At 38.4% G+C, this 14,025-nt stretch overlaps 1 protein-coding gene and 1 pseudogene across 1 annotated transcript in view; one reads left to right on the top strand and one right to left on the bottom strand.

Annotated features, from left to right (window-relative positions):
• The window catches only part of BTLA (B and T lymphocyte associated), a 28,523-nt gene extending 17,856 nt beyond the window's left edge, over positions 1 to 10,667 (bottom strand). Inside the window, exon 1 of the mRNA XM_054577256.1 lies at positions 10,536 to 10,667. Coding sequence (XP_054433231.1) covers positions 10,536 to 10,623 — 88 coding nt within the window. The 5' untranslated portion in view covers positions 10,624 to 10,667. The remainder of the gene's footprint in view (positions 1 to 10,535) is intronic.
• Positions 3,348 to 3,672, top strand: LOC129073733 (dynein light chain roadblock-type 1-like; annotated as a pseudogene).
• Positions 10,668 to 14,025: the final 3,358 nt, after the last annotated feature.

Below are 14,025 nucleotides of genomic sequence, written 5' to 3'. Positions count from 1 at the left end.
AGTACCTGCAGTAAAAAGATGAAACCTCTATCATCTCCAAGCCATCAAATGATGCAATATCCTTTTTCAAGTCACTGTAGGTTTAGGAAGCCTCTCATTTTAAAAATTCTCATGAAACCATTATTGTACTATTAGTATGTATTGATATATCCCATGACTAGGCTGCACCTAGCATATTTGATGCACAAAGTACATTTTTAATAAACCCCTCTTCTATATGGAAACATTTTCAGAAATAATCATGAAATGAAACAAGTAATAAAATGGACAGAAAAGACATATAGCCAGTGAATATTTTTCACTGAACTTTGTATAGAAAATCATGCAAGTTAAAAGATATTTGAAAAATAATATTAGAATTCAAAAAAGTAAAAATGCACAACTACTTACTAACCAATTTTTACATCTACCTAAATAGTGTGAATTTTTTCTCTTAATCTTCACCCAAGGATACATTTATTTTTAGAGAGAGAGGAAGGGAGAGAGAGAAACAGTGTGAACCTTGATCCTTTAGTTACAGCCTGATATATTAATTTATATAAATAATTTTCCAGTAACTAATAAGTGAATTTTATTAAAAACAAATTCTACAAAAGATAAAATTTACACAATTACTAAATTGTACCACTAGTGTAAAATTTTTTCTTGATTTATTTTAAATTTTAAAACAGTTAACACTTTAAAGAGATACATTTCAATTATAAAAATATTAATCAATAAAACATATCATGTATGGATGAACTTTAGTTCATATATGAAGTTATACCTCACAGTATATACAGTTTTACTGTTTCAAATATAAATAAATAAATATTCAGAATGGCTGCATAGAATGAAAGAAATGAAATCTCTTAGGGAGAGGAACATTTTAATACTGATATTTAGAATTGCTGGTACATGATCATAATTAAAAGTAGACCAACTTTTATTTGTTTTTAAATTCTATGCTAAGTGAAATAAGCCAGGCAGTGAAAGACAAGTACCACATTATCTCATCTATAAGTGGAACCTAAACAACAAATCAAACAAGTGAGCAAAATAGAACTAGAGACATGAACATAAAAAACAAACTGACAGTGACCAGAGGGGAGAGGGGAGGATCATGTGTACATCAAGGAACAGGTACAAAGGGTCCATGGACAAAGACAATGGGGGTGGGGGGAGAGGATTGGGATTGAATGTGGGGTGGTGGGTAGGGTGGGGGAGAGTAATGGGGGGGAAATAGGGACGACAATAAAAAAAATCTTAAACTAAAAGTAAATAAATAAATTCTATAAGACAATGTGACTGTTCCTAGTGAAAAGAGGATGCAGAAAAAGGCCTGCATCCCTTCTTAATTTTCCCATTAGATTTTTTTTATTATCTTGATTATATAATCTTTCAGAGCTATCAAATCTCCAACAAGGAAAAAGCCCTATGTCTGGATCAATCAAGAAAGACTTCAAGGAGGAGGCTGAACACCCTTCTGCCCCATACCCCACCCTGGGGCAAATCTAGTCCTCCTTCTATTATTATAGTATAATACCACTATCCACTTAGCAACATGGGAGCCATCTTGACCTCTTTTTCCCTTTACTGCTCCATTTTATCAGTTACCAAGTTATTTTGATTTAGCATCCAAATTTGTTTTCATATCATTGCTTTAATTTGGGTCTTATTCTGTTTCATGTGGATTATTGTCACTGCTGGCCAAATAGTCTTCTACATTCCAAACTTGGCCTTCGTCCCCTCTTTCTACTTCAATCCATTCTCTACATTACTGTCACAGTTTGTATTCTTAAAAAGAAACTTCAGTCATGAGACGTTTTGCCTAAAACCCTCCAGAGACTCTCTGATGCTTGCAGGACCATGTTCATATTTCATCAAATGGTATTTTACTGCCCCCCCCCATCTTCCACCCCACCCCCATACTCCAGCAACCCAAGTCCACTTGATACCCGCCCTCCCGGTGAATGTCCCATGTTATTTTGTGTGACATGCATCACTCTTTTATAGTTAAGTGTGTGTTTACGCATCTGTCTTCCTATCTGCTCTACAATGTTTTTTGGTGCCATGGTACCTGCCTCTGCAGGAGGACAGGAGGAGATGACGACCTTAGCAAAGGCATGAAAGTATGATGGCATGATGCACCCTGAGACTAAACAGAGGCAGTTTCATGGAGAGAGAAATTCTCTGTCCACATCCCTGACTCATGCTCTCTGAGTGCTAGGGACACAGAGCAGACACAGCTGAGCCCTTAGAGAGGTTGGCCAAAGGCATTTCAACCTACCCTGCAGTGGTTAAGTTATAACCATTAAAATGAAACTAGACTTCGTAAGCATGCAATGTGGAAAGGCCTGATTTATGTTCACTCAGGGGTGATATTAAATATATTTAATAAGTGACACTCTGTGGTCATCCAGAGACCCACATCAGCCACTCAGAATGGCATGCCAGCCACAAACAACTGCCTTCCTGCTGAAGTAACTTCCTGCTGAACAAGTGCAGCTACAAGTGTAGATGTCATCAGGAGCCAAAGAGGGTCAATAGTTTGTGAAACTGATTATCTTTTAAAAAGGAAAGGGTTGCCATTTGAATCTCATGTGAAATACATTTTTTTTTATTTTCAAAAGCTATATGTCTTGATTATAACAATTACCATGAGGAAAATCCCAACCAAGCTTTCCATTGAAAAATTCTCTCCTTTGGAAATTCTTACATATCTATGAAAAGTTCAAAATGATTATTTTCACTGAAAGAAATGATTGCCTGTAATAAAGGCAGACTGTTTTACTGGAGCTAAGACAGCATTAGAGTTAAACATAAAAATGTAACCAAATACTTTTTGAAAGTCTGAAATGATTATGAGAACTATAATATGCTCATAATTTTCTGTGACATCAACTAGGATTTTAGCTTCTATCAGAAGATACTATGATAGACAACCAACCAACTAACAGATGAAAACTTCAGACACATGGTGAGAAGGCCGTGGAAAGACAGAATTCTTTAGACTCAGGAGGAAAATAGGCCTTCAGAGGATGCAGGTGATCTGATCTGCCTAACAGCAGAGGGCTGGAGTAGTGGAGAGAAGGGGACACGTGATGACCACCAAGGAAGAGAAGCCAGTGCCTCTTCCCTTACAAAATGATATGGGTTTAGTGACCCCTTCAGGCAGTGGCTTGAGCATAGTCAAGGCCAATCCATGTACAGCAACAGCAGCCATGAAATCACACATCAAATATGTTGGAAGGACATCTACCTGGACAATCTCAGAGAATTACATGCACAGCAACAGAAAGCCCTTGTGACATTCTCATCATCAGCTAGCCGCCATCAATTCACAGAATCAGAAAGGTGGGTCTGCGATGGCAGAGGTCGGGGAGACACTGAAGTGACTTCAGAGACAGAGGGAGTGAGAGGAATCATCGGGATGAACACATAAGGCATTCCCATTAAGAGCACCATGGACAATTCCACCGCCACAGAGTATGCCAGCCTCATGCTAGACTTCATCTTGAAGGTCCCGAGCACCATGCATGAAATTGACCCCCAGAATGACCTCCCCTTCCTTTAAATTCACTCCAAGAAAAAGGAAATATTTTCATTTTTTGAGATAAAGACTATTGACTGATTGTGATTCAGAATCTAACTGAATATGCCACTCTCTTGGCTGCACATGTTGTTCCTTAATTTAATGCCCCCCGAGAATAATAGTGTTAACCATTTCAACTGAATGGCAGGTGGAAATCACCTTAGAGCCCATGCAGATCAATCAAGTGACCAAGGTGGGCTGCAGCTCCACCCCATCTCACCAAAGTCATCCCCCTGCTGGCCAGTCACCCCTGAGTTCCCAGGAGGGCCCTCTTTTCTCAAGTTCAGGTTTTGGAGCAAGAGCTTGGAGGGGCCCACACCCTGCTTCCTTCAGACCTTCAGTTCACTTTGTTGTCCATGGAAAAGGCTATTTTTCTTTAACTACAAATAACTCAAACTTGAAAAAAGAATGAAGCACATATACATATGTTAAAGGGATATAATAAAAACCTACTGAGTCTCAGTCCCTGCTGCCAAGTGGAAGATATCCACCTACACCTACCGGAGAAACAACACATAATGTAATATAGACCGCAGACATAGAACTAGGATGCACTAATAGTTTAAGTTTTCTTCTCTGGGCATATTGCCTGATATGGGTCTTTTGAGCGAACTAGGCCCCTCTTTCCAGTCTAAACACACATGCTAAGAGAGGGAGAAGGTGACAGAGAGAGAGAGAGAGAGAGTGAAAGAGAGAGAGAGAGAGAGAGAGAGAGGATTACATAATGCAATGTTCCTTTGGCAAAAATAGAACTGAAAATAATTAACTTCACACCAAGAATACACATGGTATAAATCCATATTTATTCCATTTACTTTTTTAAAAGACCATGAGACAAGAAAATTAAGAGAACTATTAAAATCATCTTTTATTATTATTCCCTTTAAAATCTCCTTATAATGATATGTGGAAGCTTCCTTTAAGTTTGCTTTATAAGGTATTTATTTAACATGATTTTAAGCAATTTCTTCTAGGGCTAGAATTTCTCATCTTATGATACGACTACTTGGGGGAAATTTAAATGCTATCCTTTCAACTTAGTTGCATTGTACAATTTAAGACTAAACCATATATCTCTTGGTTTTATCTAGTTTGGGATTATTCCAAAGTTTTTTGTTTTGAAACAGTCATTCCAGTATTTACCATAGCTTTGTCTAAAAGTTAGCAAAGTTAACAAAGTACAATGTGCCATGTCTCCTCTTGAGACAGTAAAGAATATGACAAGCAGAGAGCTTTAGCAATCATTAGGTCAGACAGCACATGGGTAGTTTGAGTCATATTTGGAAGCTCATCTCCAGAATCATTGTTTTACATTAATTGCCACTTGACCACAAGCATACTGCATCTCACATTATCTGAGTGCTGTAGACCCACCTCAAATCCTCCAAACAGGAGAAATACAGAGATGTGATTAATATTTTTTGAGCTCTTATTATGTCCTACTCACTTCCAGGTAATTAGAGAGAGAGAGAGAGAGTTTCATTTGATCCTGACAACAATTGTTTATGAGGTAGTTACTATTATTAACTTTAAGTCTGGAAAAACGAGTATTAGAGAAACTAAGTCACTTGCTCAAGATAACTACCAGGTGGGAGGTAGAGCCAGGACTGGGACTTGAACCGAGGCCTGGCTAACCCCAAAGCACAAACTCTTCTCTTGCAGGGGATAATTGTGCAAGTAAATGAGAGCATAGAGGAAGAATTCCTAGGATTGTGCTTGCTCATAATAAACAATAAGTGCCAGGTATTATATTTTTTAATAAAATGAATTTAGAGAGGGGACATAGAGGTTGAGTTATTGTCCAAGGTCACAAGACATATAGGTGGCAGAAACAAGGTGGAAACCCAGTAGATTGTCCTCAAGTGCCCCTGCTGTGAACAATGATTCCCAACTGCTTTCACAAGGATCAGCAGTGATGTGTAAACACTGGTATACTCACCAGACAAACAAATATAAAACAGAAAAGCCAGTCTATCCCAGACGAAAATGTCTTTTTATCTGAGACATGAAATCCTACAGAAATATACTAACCAGCAAGGCCAGCCTTGGCTGAGTAAAAGAATCTTTGTTGCCTTGGCTGTGCAGCTAAGTTGGTTGGAGTGTCGTTCCATGCACCAAAAGGTTGCCGGTTCAATTCCTGGTCAGGGCACATGCCTAGGTGGTGGGTTTGATCCCTAGTTGAGGTGCATGTGGGAGGCAACCAATCAATGTTTCTCTCTTTCTCTCTTTCAAATCAATTAAAACATGTCCTTGGGTGGAGATTAAAAAAAAATTGTCTTTGGGTACTTTTCCACATACACCTCTACCAAGTGACAAATGTCCCCTTGTGATTCTACCCTATTGGTCACTGTCTTTGCCTCCCCATGACAGAGGATTCAGAGTCCTGCACGCCCTATGTGGCAAGGATGAGTATCCAGCTAGCAGAGAGTTTGTTGGCTGATGTGTAATTATCTCTCCAGCATAGCAAAATTTTTTAGCCAGTTTAATGAGCTCTAAAAAACAATGATTCATGTTGACATTTTAAAGAATAGTTCTGGCTGGGGAAGACACTGACTACTTGAAACAGGTGGGCCTGTCTTTCAGAAATGATAGGCCCCCACCTTGGTCACGGTGACTTAGGGAAGAAAAGAAGAGCAGAAAAAGCTAAGAGTATGTCATAGAGTTGAAGACAGCAGCATTCAAGAGAGATTTCAGAAACCAACATATTTCTAAATATTGTCTTATTATAGAAAGGTCGCATGTGATGCTCAGAGTAAGTGTGATTATGTGTGGAAAGACACAGGGAAAGTTTATTTTCACTTCTTCCCCAGATACTTTCTGGGCTTCGTAGTATTTACATTCTGCTACAAAGATCACACTGAGAGTCACTGGTATTTTCAAAGCCCTAGAAGATAATTAACAATATCTACAGGCGCAGAAACTGCCAATGCCCCCCTCTCCAATGTTAATTCTCCTCTTCTAATACCATAGAAGAAAATGAAATGGGACCATGGCCACCCATCTATAACCTAAATGACCCACCTTTTCTTACAACCACTTCTGGACAATGGCCTGTTTGCAATGTATTCAAGTTCCGGGTTGTGCTCATAAGATAAATGTGGCTGTCAGGAAGGAGGAGAGGAGTTAGGGAGCTCTACCAGCTAAACCTGATGTTTCCCTGTGACTGGCATGGATGGCCCCTCCAACACCCTCCTGGACTGTGTTCGAAGTGAACCTCAAAATGTACATGTTTCTGAGCATACTAAAATGATACCCTTGCTTGTATACACACAGACACATGCACATAAGTAATTTCTTCTACAGGATGAGCACAAGAAATCAGAGTCTATGTGAGGATACCAGAAAGGTGAATAATACCGAGCTTATTGTGAGGTAAGAGAATGGAGAATGTTAGAAATGTGAAGCAAATTGCTATGATACAATTCAATGACACAATGTAACTCAAGTTTCATGACTCCCTAACTCTATTATCATTTCTTGGTGACTGGAGATGATAGTAGCTAATGATGTCAAGAGGTATTTATAGATGTCTTTTGTTAACCTAAATAAGAGATGGTTTTCTAGTACTACTTTAGTGAGCTCTTAAGATAATTCAATTTTGCACTAAAAGAAAAACAACATTATTAACTAAACTCGCACAGTACTTATGATTCATCAGGCACTGTTCTAAGCGTTTCACAGAATTAATTCATTTAACACTCACAACAACCCTATAAGGTCCATTTCATTATTGTTGCCATAGTTTACGTGAGGAAAGAGTACCAGAGAGGTTATAGTCACAGAATCAGTAAATGGAAGACATGGGATGGTAACCCAGGCAATCTAGCTCTACAGCCCCACTACTGCCTCTCCGAAGAACAAAGCAAAAGGTTGATTTCATTTTTGGACCTGATTACAAATGTCTGTGAATGTTTCTTTCAACAGTTCTAAACTCTAAGCAAAGGTGAAACTCAAAAATACTAGGTATCAATTAGGACAGTCCCAGCGAAGTGCAATAACATTTGACTTCAAAATTACAATAGAGGAAATTTTGATAGTGGGGCAGAGGAAGCAACAGGTAATTAAAAAGCTTTTCAGTGTTCGTAAAGTCTCTTCAAGGCTGTTATCGGCACAGAGGTTAACCTTTTCATACCACAATCCAGGAAATCCTGTAGCTGCAGAATGTATTCCTAGACATTCACGTCAAAGGTAGTCATATTTTGCGGCAGGCATTCTTATAATAACAATACCCAGGCATTTGGCAGAAGGCACAGCTCCATCTCCTGTGCCCATTTCAATAGGAACAAATAGTTACAGCTATAGAAATAAGCCTGAAACGTCAAAGAATGAGAGACAGATGCAGAGCACCTTCTGCCCTAATGTTTGTGCACTGACCTGGCAGTGGCAAAGCAACGCAATCTGTGTGAGATGTGGAATACAGATGCATGGTCTGTACTGAGTTATCACAATAGAGGCTAGAAAGGACACCAGCAAGGCTCAAATGGAGACTTGGTCATAACCACTGTGTTCTCAAAGGAGTCAAACTATGAGTGTCCACTGGCACTAGACCAGAATTGGATTTTTTTTTTGTCCTCACAATAAGCAGTGATCCATCAAGGATTTTCTACAGCCTTAATTCAGGATCTTATATAGTGCCAAATGGTAGTGAGTCATTAACTGCAGTGCTCCTTCCTGCTTGAAGGTGGAATCTTAGGTTGACCTTCAACTAATTAAGTGGCCCAGAGCTTCACAGCTGGAGCTGCTCGTGGACGATGAGGCAGGTGAGTGGCAGGGACTTCTCCAACTGCTGCCTCGTTCTTGCCAGCATAATCTGCCCACCTGTCCAGTAAGGGAAAGCGCTGACACTTTGACATTTACATACTTTCATCGGGACGGAAATTCTACGCCAGGTACTGAGGGGTTAGAGTGCCCCCCTGATTTTTTTATTGAAAAATATAAAAAGCAAGTAAGCGTAATTTCATTATAAAGAGGCTAGTTTGTAGAGAACATTATGCTGTTTCCAACCTTGTTCTCAGTGCAGCCTGATTCCCAGGAAGAGGTATGCAGACCTCACCTTGCTTTGAAGTGGAGGGGGAAAAAAAAACTTTTAAGATTATTTTTAAGAACTTTGAAACTCTGCCTGTGTAAAGAATTTAATAATCAAATATTAACTAACTTGCAGGAAGTCTCCAAGATATAAAGGTTAAAATCAATGTGATTTTTAAGGAATAGTCATCAGCTCTGTCTGGGAGAACAAATCTCAACAAACATTCCTTATCGCAACCTGTATCCTAAATTCAATGTGAGTAATGTTGTGATTCATCATCTGCCATATAAGATACCTGGCGAGGACTTTGTCCAAGGCTCTCCGTTTCATTTTCCAAATAATTTTATTCACTATGTTTTGGGCTAAATATTGTATAATATATTTCATTTATTCATTTTAGCTTTAAAAACTCAACTATTTTAAATAATAGTGTTAAAACTTACTTCCCATTTAATTGAATTGAGGGGGCAGGTCATTTGGTGAAAAGGATCTTAGCAAGAAATGCCATGAACACTTATTGAGCTTTTATTGTGTATATTTATTGTGCCAGGTACTTTATCCATATTACTACATTGACAGTGGCCACAACAAGCCCATAATTTAGGTATGCTTATTATCTCCAGTTTACAAAGAAGGAAACTAAGGTAAACGAGGATAAGAAACTTAACCAACGTCACCGAGTAAGTGGCAGAACCAGTAAATTAATCTGATTCTAACACTGAAGTTCCTTTTTTAAGCACATTGGGAGGGGGGATAGAAGTTGTACCCCAATCTCAGTGTGATAGAGCACTAAAGAATTATTTTATTTCATTTTACAGAGAATAGTTTATTTATTCTTCAAGTTGGTATAAATTCTATTTACTAAAATTTGACTCCAGTTTTAGCTATGTGATCGTAAAGTGAAAAATCCAGTCATCCATCCAAATCCCTTGTCAACGTAATAGAAAACATACTCAGATAAAAACATACAAACATGAAAAAACTTAGATGACTGAAGGGAAGATGTATTTTGCCCCTGATTACATGCCATCCTGGCATTGTAGCGACAAATACCAAAGCGCCCAGTTCCAGAATTGAAGATGACATTCTGTAGGGTTTCAGGGGCCACATTTTCCAACTTAAAACCACAGCACACAAACTGGTAAGAGTATGTGTGTTTGTGGGATTATGAAATAAGATTTTTGAAAACAGACCTGAGAAAACCCAAAACTTCTACTTGCTATTTATAGTCCTTCCCCCTTCACAATATGCAGGCTCCTGTGTCAATGTAAGGGAACAAGTGAACTCACCAGAAGGAAGAAATTGGTTGTTTGCTTACATAAAATCTTTGCAGCAGTGGCCAAACATCATCTACGCAGAACCCAAGCTGGTTTCTATGTGAAATGACACTCAAGTCTGAACCATTTTCTGAGATACAATGACAAAGTATTCCAATCCTGTATTTCCTGGCATTTTCTCAATCAGTATTCTACAGGCACACACCCCACTGAAGCAAGCAGTGTGATTTTAATTAGCGACATTATTCAAGAGTAACCACGGAGTCAGGTATTCAATACCTAACCCACCCAAGCGAACAAAATGACATTCACTCCACCAAGCTTCAGTTGGCAAAGGACAAGCTATTTGCCATCAGTATGACATCAAGAGCAGTTTGGCAAGTTGTAGTGATACATTTATACCTAACTACTTATAACATTTTCCCAGTTCCTTTTTCTTACCATCAGAACCTGTTTTAAGAAAATCAGCCGAAGTGATGAATACCATGTTCTAATTTGGTTTGTGTCCTACAATGTCTTCAGTGAGCAAATCTAACCACTTTGTTTTATCTATCATTGTCCATATAATCACCACACGCTACAAGATCAGAAAGGAAAAACATAACCTCCAGCACCTCCTGAGAAATAAAACAAAACCTAATCTAAGTAGTTGCTTTACCGTCAATATTCCAGATGCCCAGATGTGGGATTAAGAAGAGGACCCAAAACGACTTCCCAATTCCAAGCATGGCAGCTAATGTTTTCATTTCTTGTGCATGTCAAGATGGGTAAACTTCTCAGGCAGAAGGCTTCCCTTCCTCCCCTGAACTCTTCAGGGCTCGATCAGGTTAACTACCCCAGTGACATCTGTGAAATAAAGAGAGAGGATGTAGGAGCACACAATAGGAAGATTCTGAGTAGTTTGAGAAAAAAGTGAACTGCAAGAGTACGCAGTATCCTGTGGTTTTTGCTTCTTGTCACGTTGGGTGCTCACTTTCAAATGCTCTGATCTGCAGAGTAGCTCAGTCCTTAACTTCTCCTTCCGTTTACCACCCTTTGTGCCCCACATTGAGGTTTTTCTCATTCAAAGTTCAATGAAATGAACAATTAAACTGTAAAGAAATCTATATTGTTGCAATCTTTAGGCTGAGAATTTAATCAAATCAAGGTCAGGAAATTCATGGTAAAAGTACCTATGGTTAAGTATACATTTCCCCTCTTTTCATATCTGTGATTATGAAACTTCTTTTATGTAAAAGATTTTAGATTTTTCTTCCCAAGCATCATGTCATGGTAAAATCAGAATGCTTATTGTCATTAAACCAGCGAAGATTTACTTGAGGTTATGGAGAAAATGAGTGGCAGGAAACACTTCCTCAAGAGGTGAGGGAAGGGCAACTGTCTTTAATCTGTAGATAAATATCAATGGAACATGATCGTTGTTAGTATTAGCTACATGTTCTCTCTAAATAATAAAGTTCCGAGCTAAATGACATCTTGAATATCAATTAAAGGAAACTTCCATTTTCAACATTCTTCATGTGGTTATGCCTGGATAGAACAGAAACAATAAAGGAAGAAATGGAAAAGTTCAAGATCAGATAGCATAGGGGCGATGTAGGACTGTTTTCTCCAAGGCCACTTCTAGTAATTAGCCTCTAATCATAGCAGCTAATTAAATCCACCCACTTGAGATTCCAAGCGAGAAATCTGGATTTGTGACATCTGTGGTCATTGACAGAAGTTGGTTTTTTGCAGTCTTTTTCTTGGAGGATGGTGATTTTCTTCCAAGGCCAAACTTCAATGGTTTTAAGTGCATAAGGTTAAAAAACAGTTGTCGTATACTGGTTCAAATAGACATTGCATGTCTATGGCCTATGGTAGCTGAGGCAAATCTCATGGTCCCTTTTAAATGGTCTCAGAGGTCAAAAGCCACAAACCCATAAGCCAAAAACCTCAGATATTGTCACAAACCAGAGAGAAGTTTTGTATAAATTTTGTTTATCTGAGCACAAAACATTTATGATTCACTATTTTAAAGATTTTCTCATATAAAAAAAAGCCTATGCTAATTAGGTAAAATTTGGAAGGAAATTTCATGTAACAAAAGATGCATTTTTTAAAAAATAGATCTATTTTGTTACTTTTGTCAGCATGACTTCTTCCTTTATCCTTCTGTAGCTGGGGGCCTGAAAGCCCACTGTAGACAGACTCTCCCTCAGGATCTGACTTCTTGTCTTCATTTTAGTAAAAAAGAATTGAAAGAAGTCTGTCTCAGAAGCTCAGGAACAAGTCGATTTTGCTCTATGTTTATACCTTGTCTAGTAATAAAGCTTCTGTCTTGACTCTTGTCTCATTGTAATCACATACTGTTTGATTGGAAAATTATACATTTATTTAAAAGTGAAAAATTAAAGAATTTACTACATTGTTAAAAGTGACTGCATTGTATATTATAAAAAATTTAAAATATGAACTTATCTCCAATTTTGTGGAGAAAGACAAAAGGCAAAATATAATTTGGCATCTTCAAATTCATTTTGCAGACATTTTAGGAGCTAACTGGAGGGCAAATTCTTCAGTTCACTTACAGATTCATTTGCTTTCACAAGTAGTAACAGCTGTACTTTTCCAATATTTTTACCTCAGGGCGATCAGAGAAACAGCAATCACAAAACAAGAAGCTGAGTCCTGGAGAGGTGTTGCCACTGACATTAGACATTAGTCTGCAGGGACAAATCTTGGTTCTGAATCTTTAACATTCCCCAAACATTGTGTAGCTTTTACCATAAATGGAATCCAGCATTTAAAATCTTTCTCCATTGTTTTGTGTCAATGGTTTCTGTATACCACTGTATTTTAGAATAAGCCTGGAAACTTTTATTAACTGACTGTGATTCCTGTTATCTCATCCACATCTGTTGAATGTGAGTTTTACAGGATTGAGGCCAAATATCCCTATTTTAAAGAAATCTCCTAACGTGATTCTGATTTAGTTGATTGGAATGGATATTTGGAAACTAATTATGAATTGATGAGGTGCATAGACTTTTGAGTCATAGAAGACTTGGTATCAAATCTTTGTCACTTATTAGCTATAGAATCTTACAGATCTCCTAGATTCTTGGAGACTCAGTAAAGAGAGAAATGCACCATTCAGATCCCTCTTCAAGGACAGATTTGCTCTTAGCTGTAGGGAATGTAGTCAGCAGACAGCTTCCAAGTGTAAACTTCTTCAGGGTCTACTCAATTGAGACTCACCTTGTCCAAGGTCATACTTTCTCATGAGAGCCTGCCTCCAGTCATGGAGCAAAGAAAGTGTAAAAAAAGCTGGCCATCTCAGCCTCACATGGGTTGCTGATGGGTAATTCTTGACCAAGAGCTCCTGGTTGAGTCAGCCAAAGTTATGTTAGGCCTACATCACAGTTAGATTTTTTTCGCTGCCCTGTCTCGCTTCTACTCCCTTACTTTCATGAGTGTTGATCCCTAATCTGTCTCATGTATCTGCTTTCAGAGCACCAAATCCGCTCCATATCTCAGTTTCCTATTCTCCCCATCTCAATTTTCCTGGATACAGATGGTAATAATATCTGTCTGTTACATTGGTTAACTGGGGTATGAAAAGTGTTTAGTAAATTGCATCTATAATTATTCCTAAACAAAAGATGGGCTTGCATTTGGACAAGATGGGTACCAGGAAGCCCTATATTAACAAGCCAAAAAATAATGATAGTAGAACAAGTTGAAATGTTTATTTGTTAATGAGAGTCATTGTTGCATAGAGATAAAATCTATGAAGTGTCATAACAAAGCTTTGATTAGCAGAGAAATGTAGCAGATTATAGATGATCTGAATTCCACAAAATCTCACAAGGATGAATCAGCCAGGCATGGAGGCCTGAGAAGTAAAGGGCAGAAAGAATGGGAGGCCCAAAGACAAGAGGTCTAAAAAAGGGCCCAGCCACTGGGACTGTCTCTCAGGAAAAGAGCTCTAACACTCCAGAAGACTGGAAGGGGTCAAAATAGTGGTGCAGTCAGAGCAAAACTGGAGGAATTAACAGGTAATCAAGGCAGGGACCACTTACTGAATCTGAAATACAGAAAAGGATCACAGTCATTGGCATCACACCTGAGTTAGGCAAGGATGCTGATTTGATATCGATATTCTC

The sequence above is a fragment of the Pteronotus mesoamericanus genome, unplaced genomic scaffold (assembly GCF_021234165.1).
Source record: "Pteronotus mesoamericanus isolate MK-2021 breed Mesoamerican mustached bat unplaced genomic scaffold, CSHL_Meso_final contig_42, whole genome shotgun sequence".
Taxonomy (NCBI): domain Eukaryota; kingdom Metazoa; phylum Chordata; class Mammalia; order Chiroptera; family Mormoopidae; genus Pteronotus; species Pteronotus mesoamericanus.
Note: the sequence above shows the minus strand (reverse complement) of the source record. Positions and strands in the feature narration are given on the sequence as shown.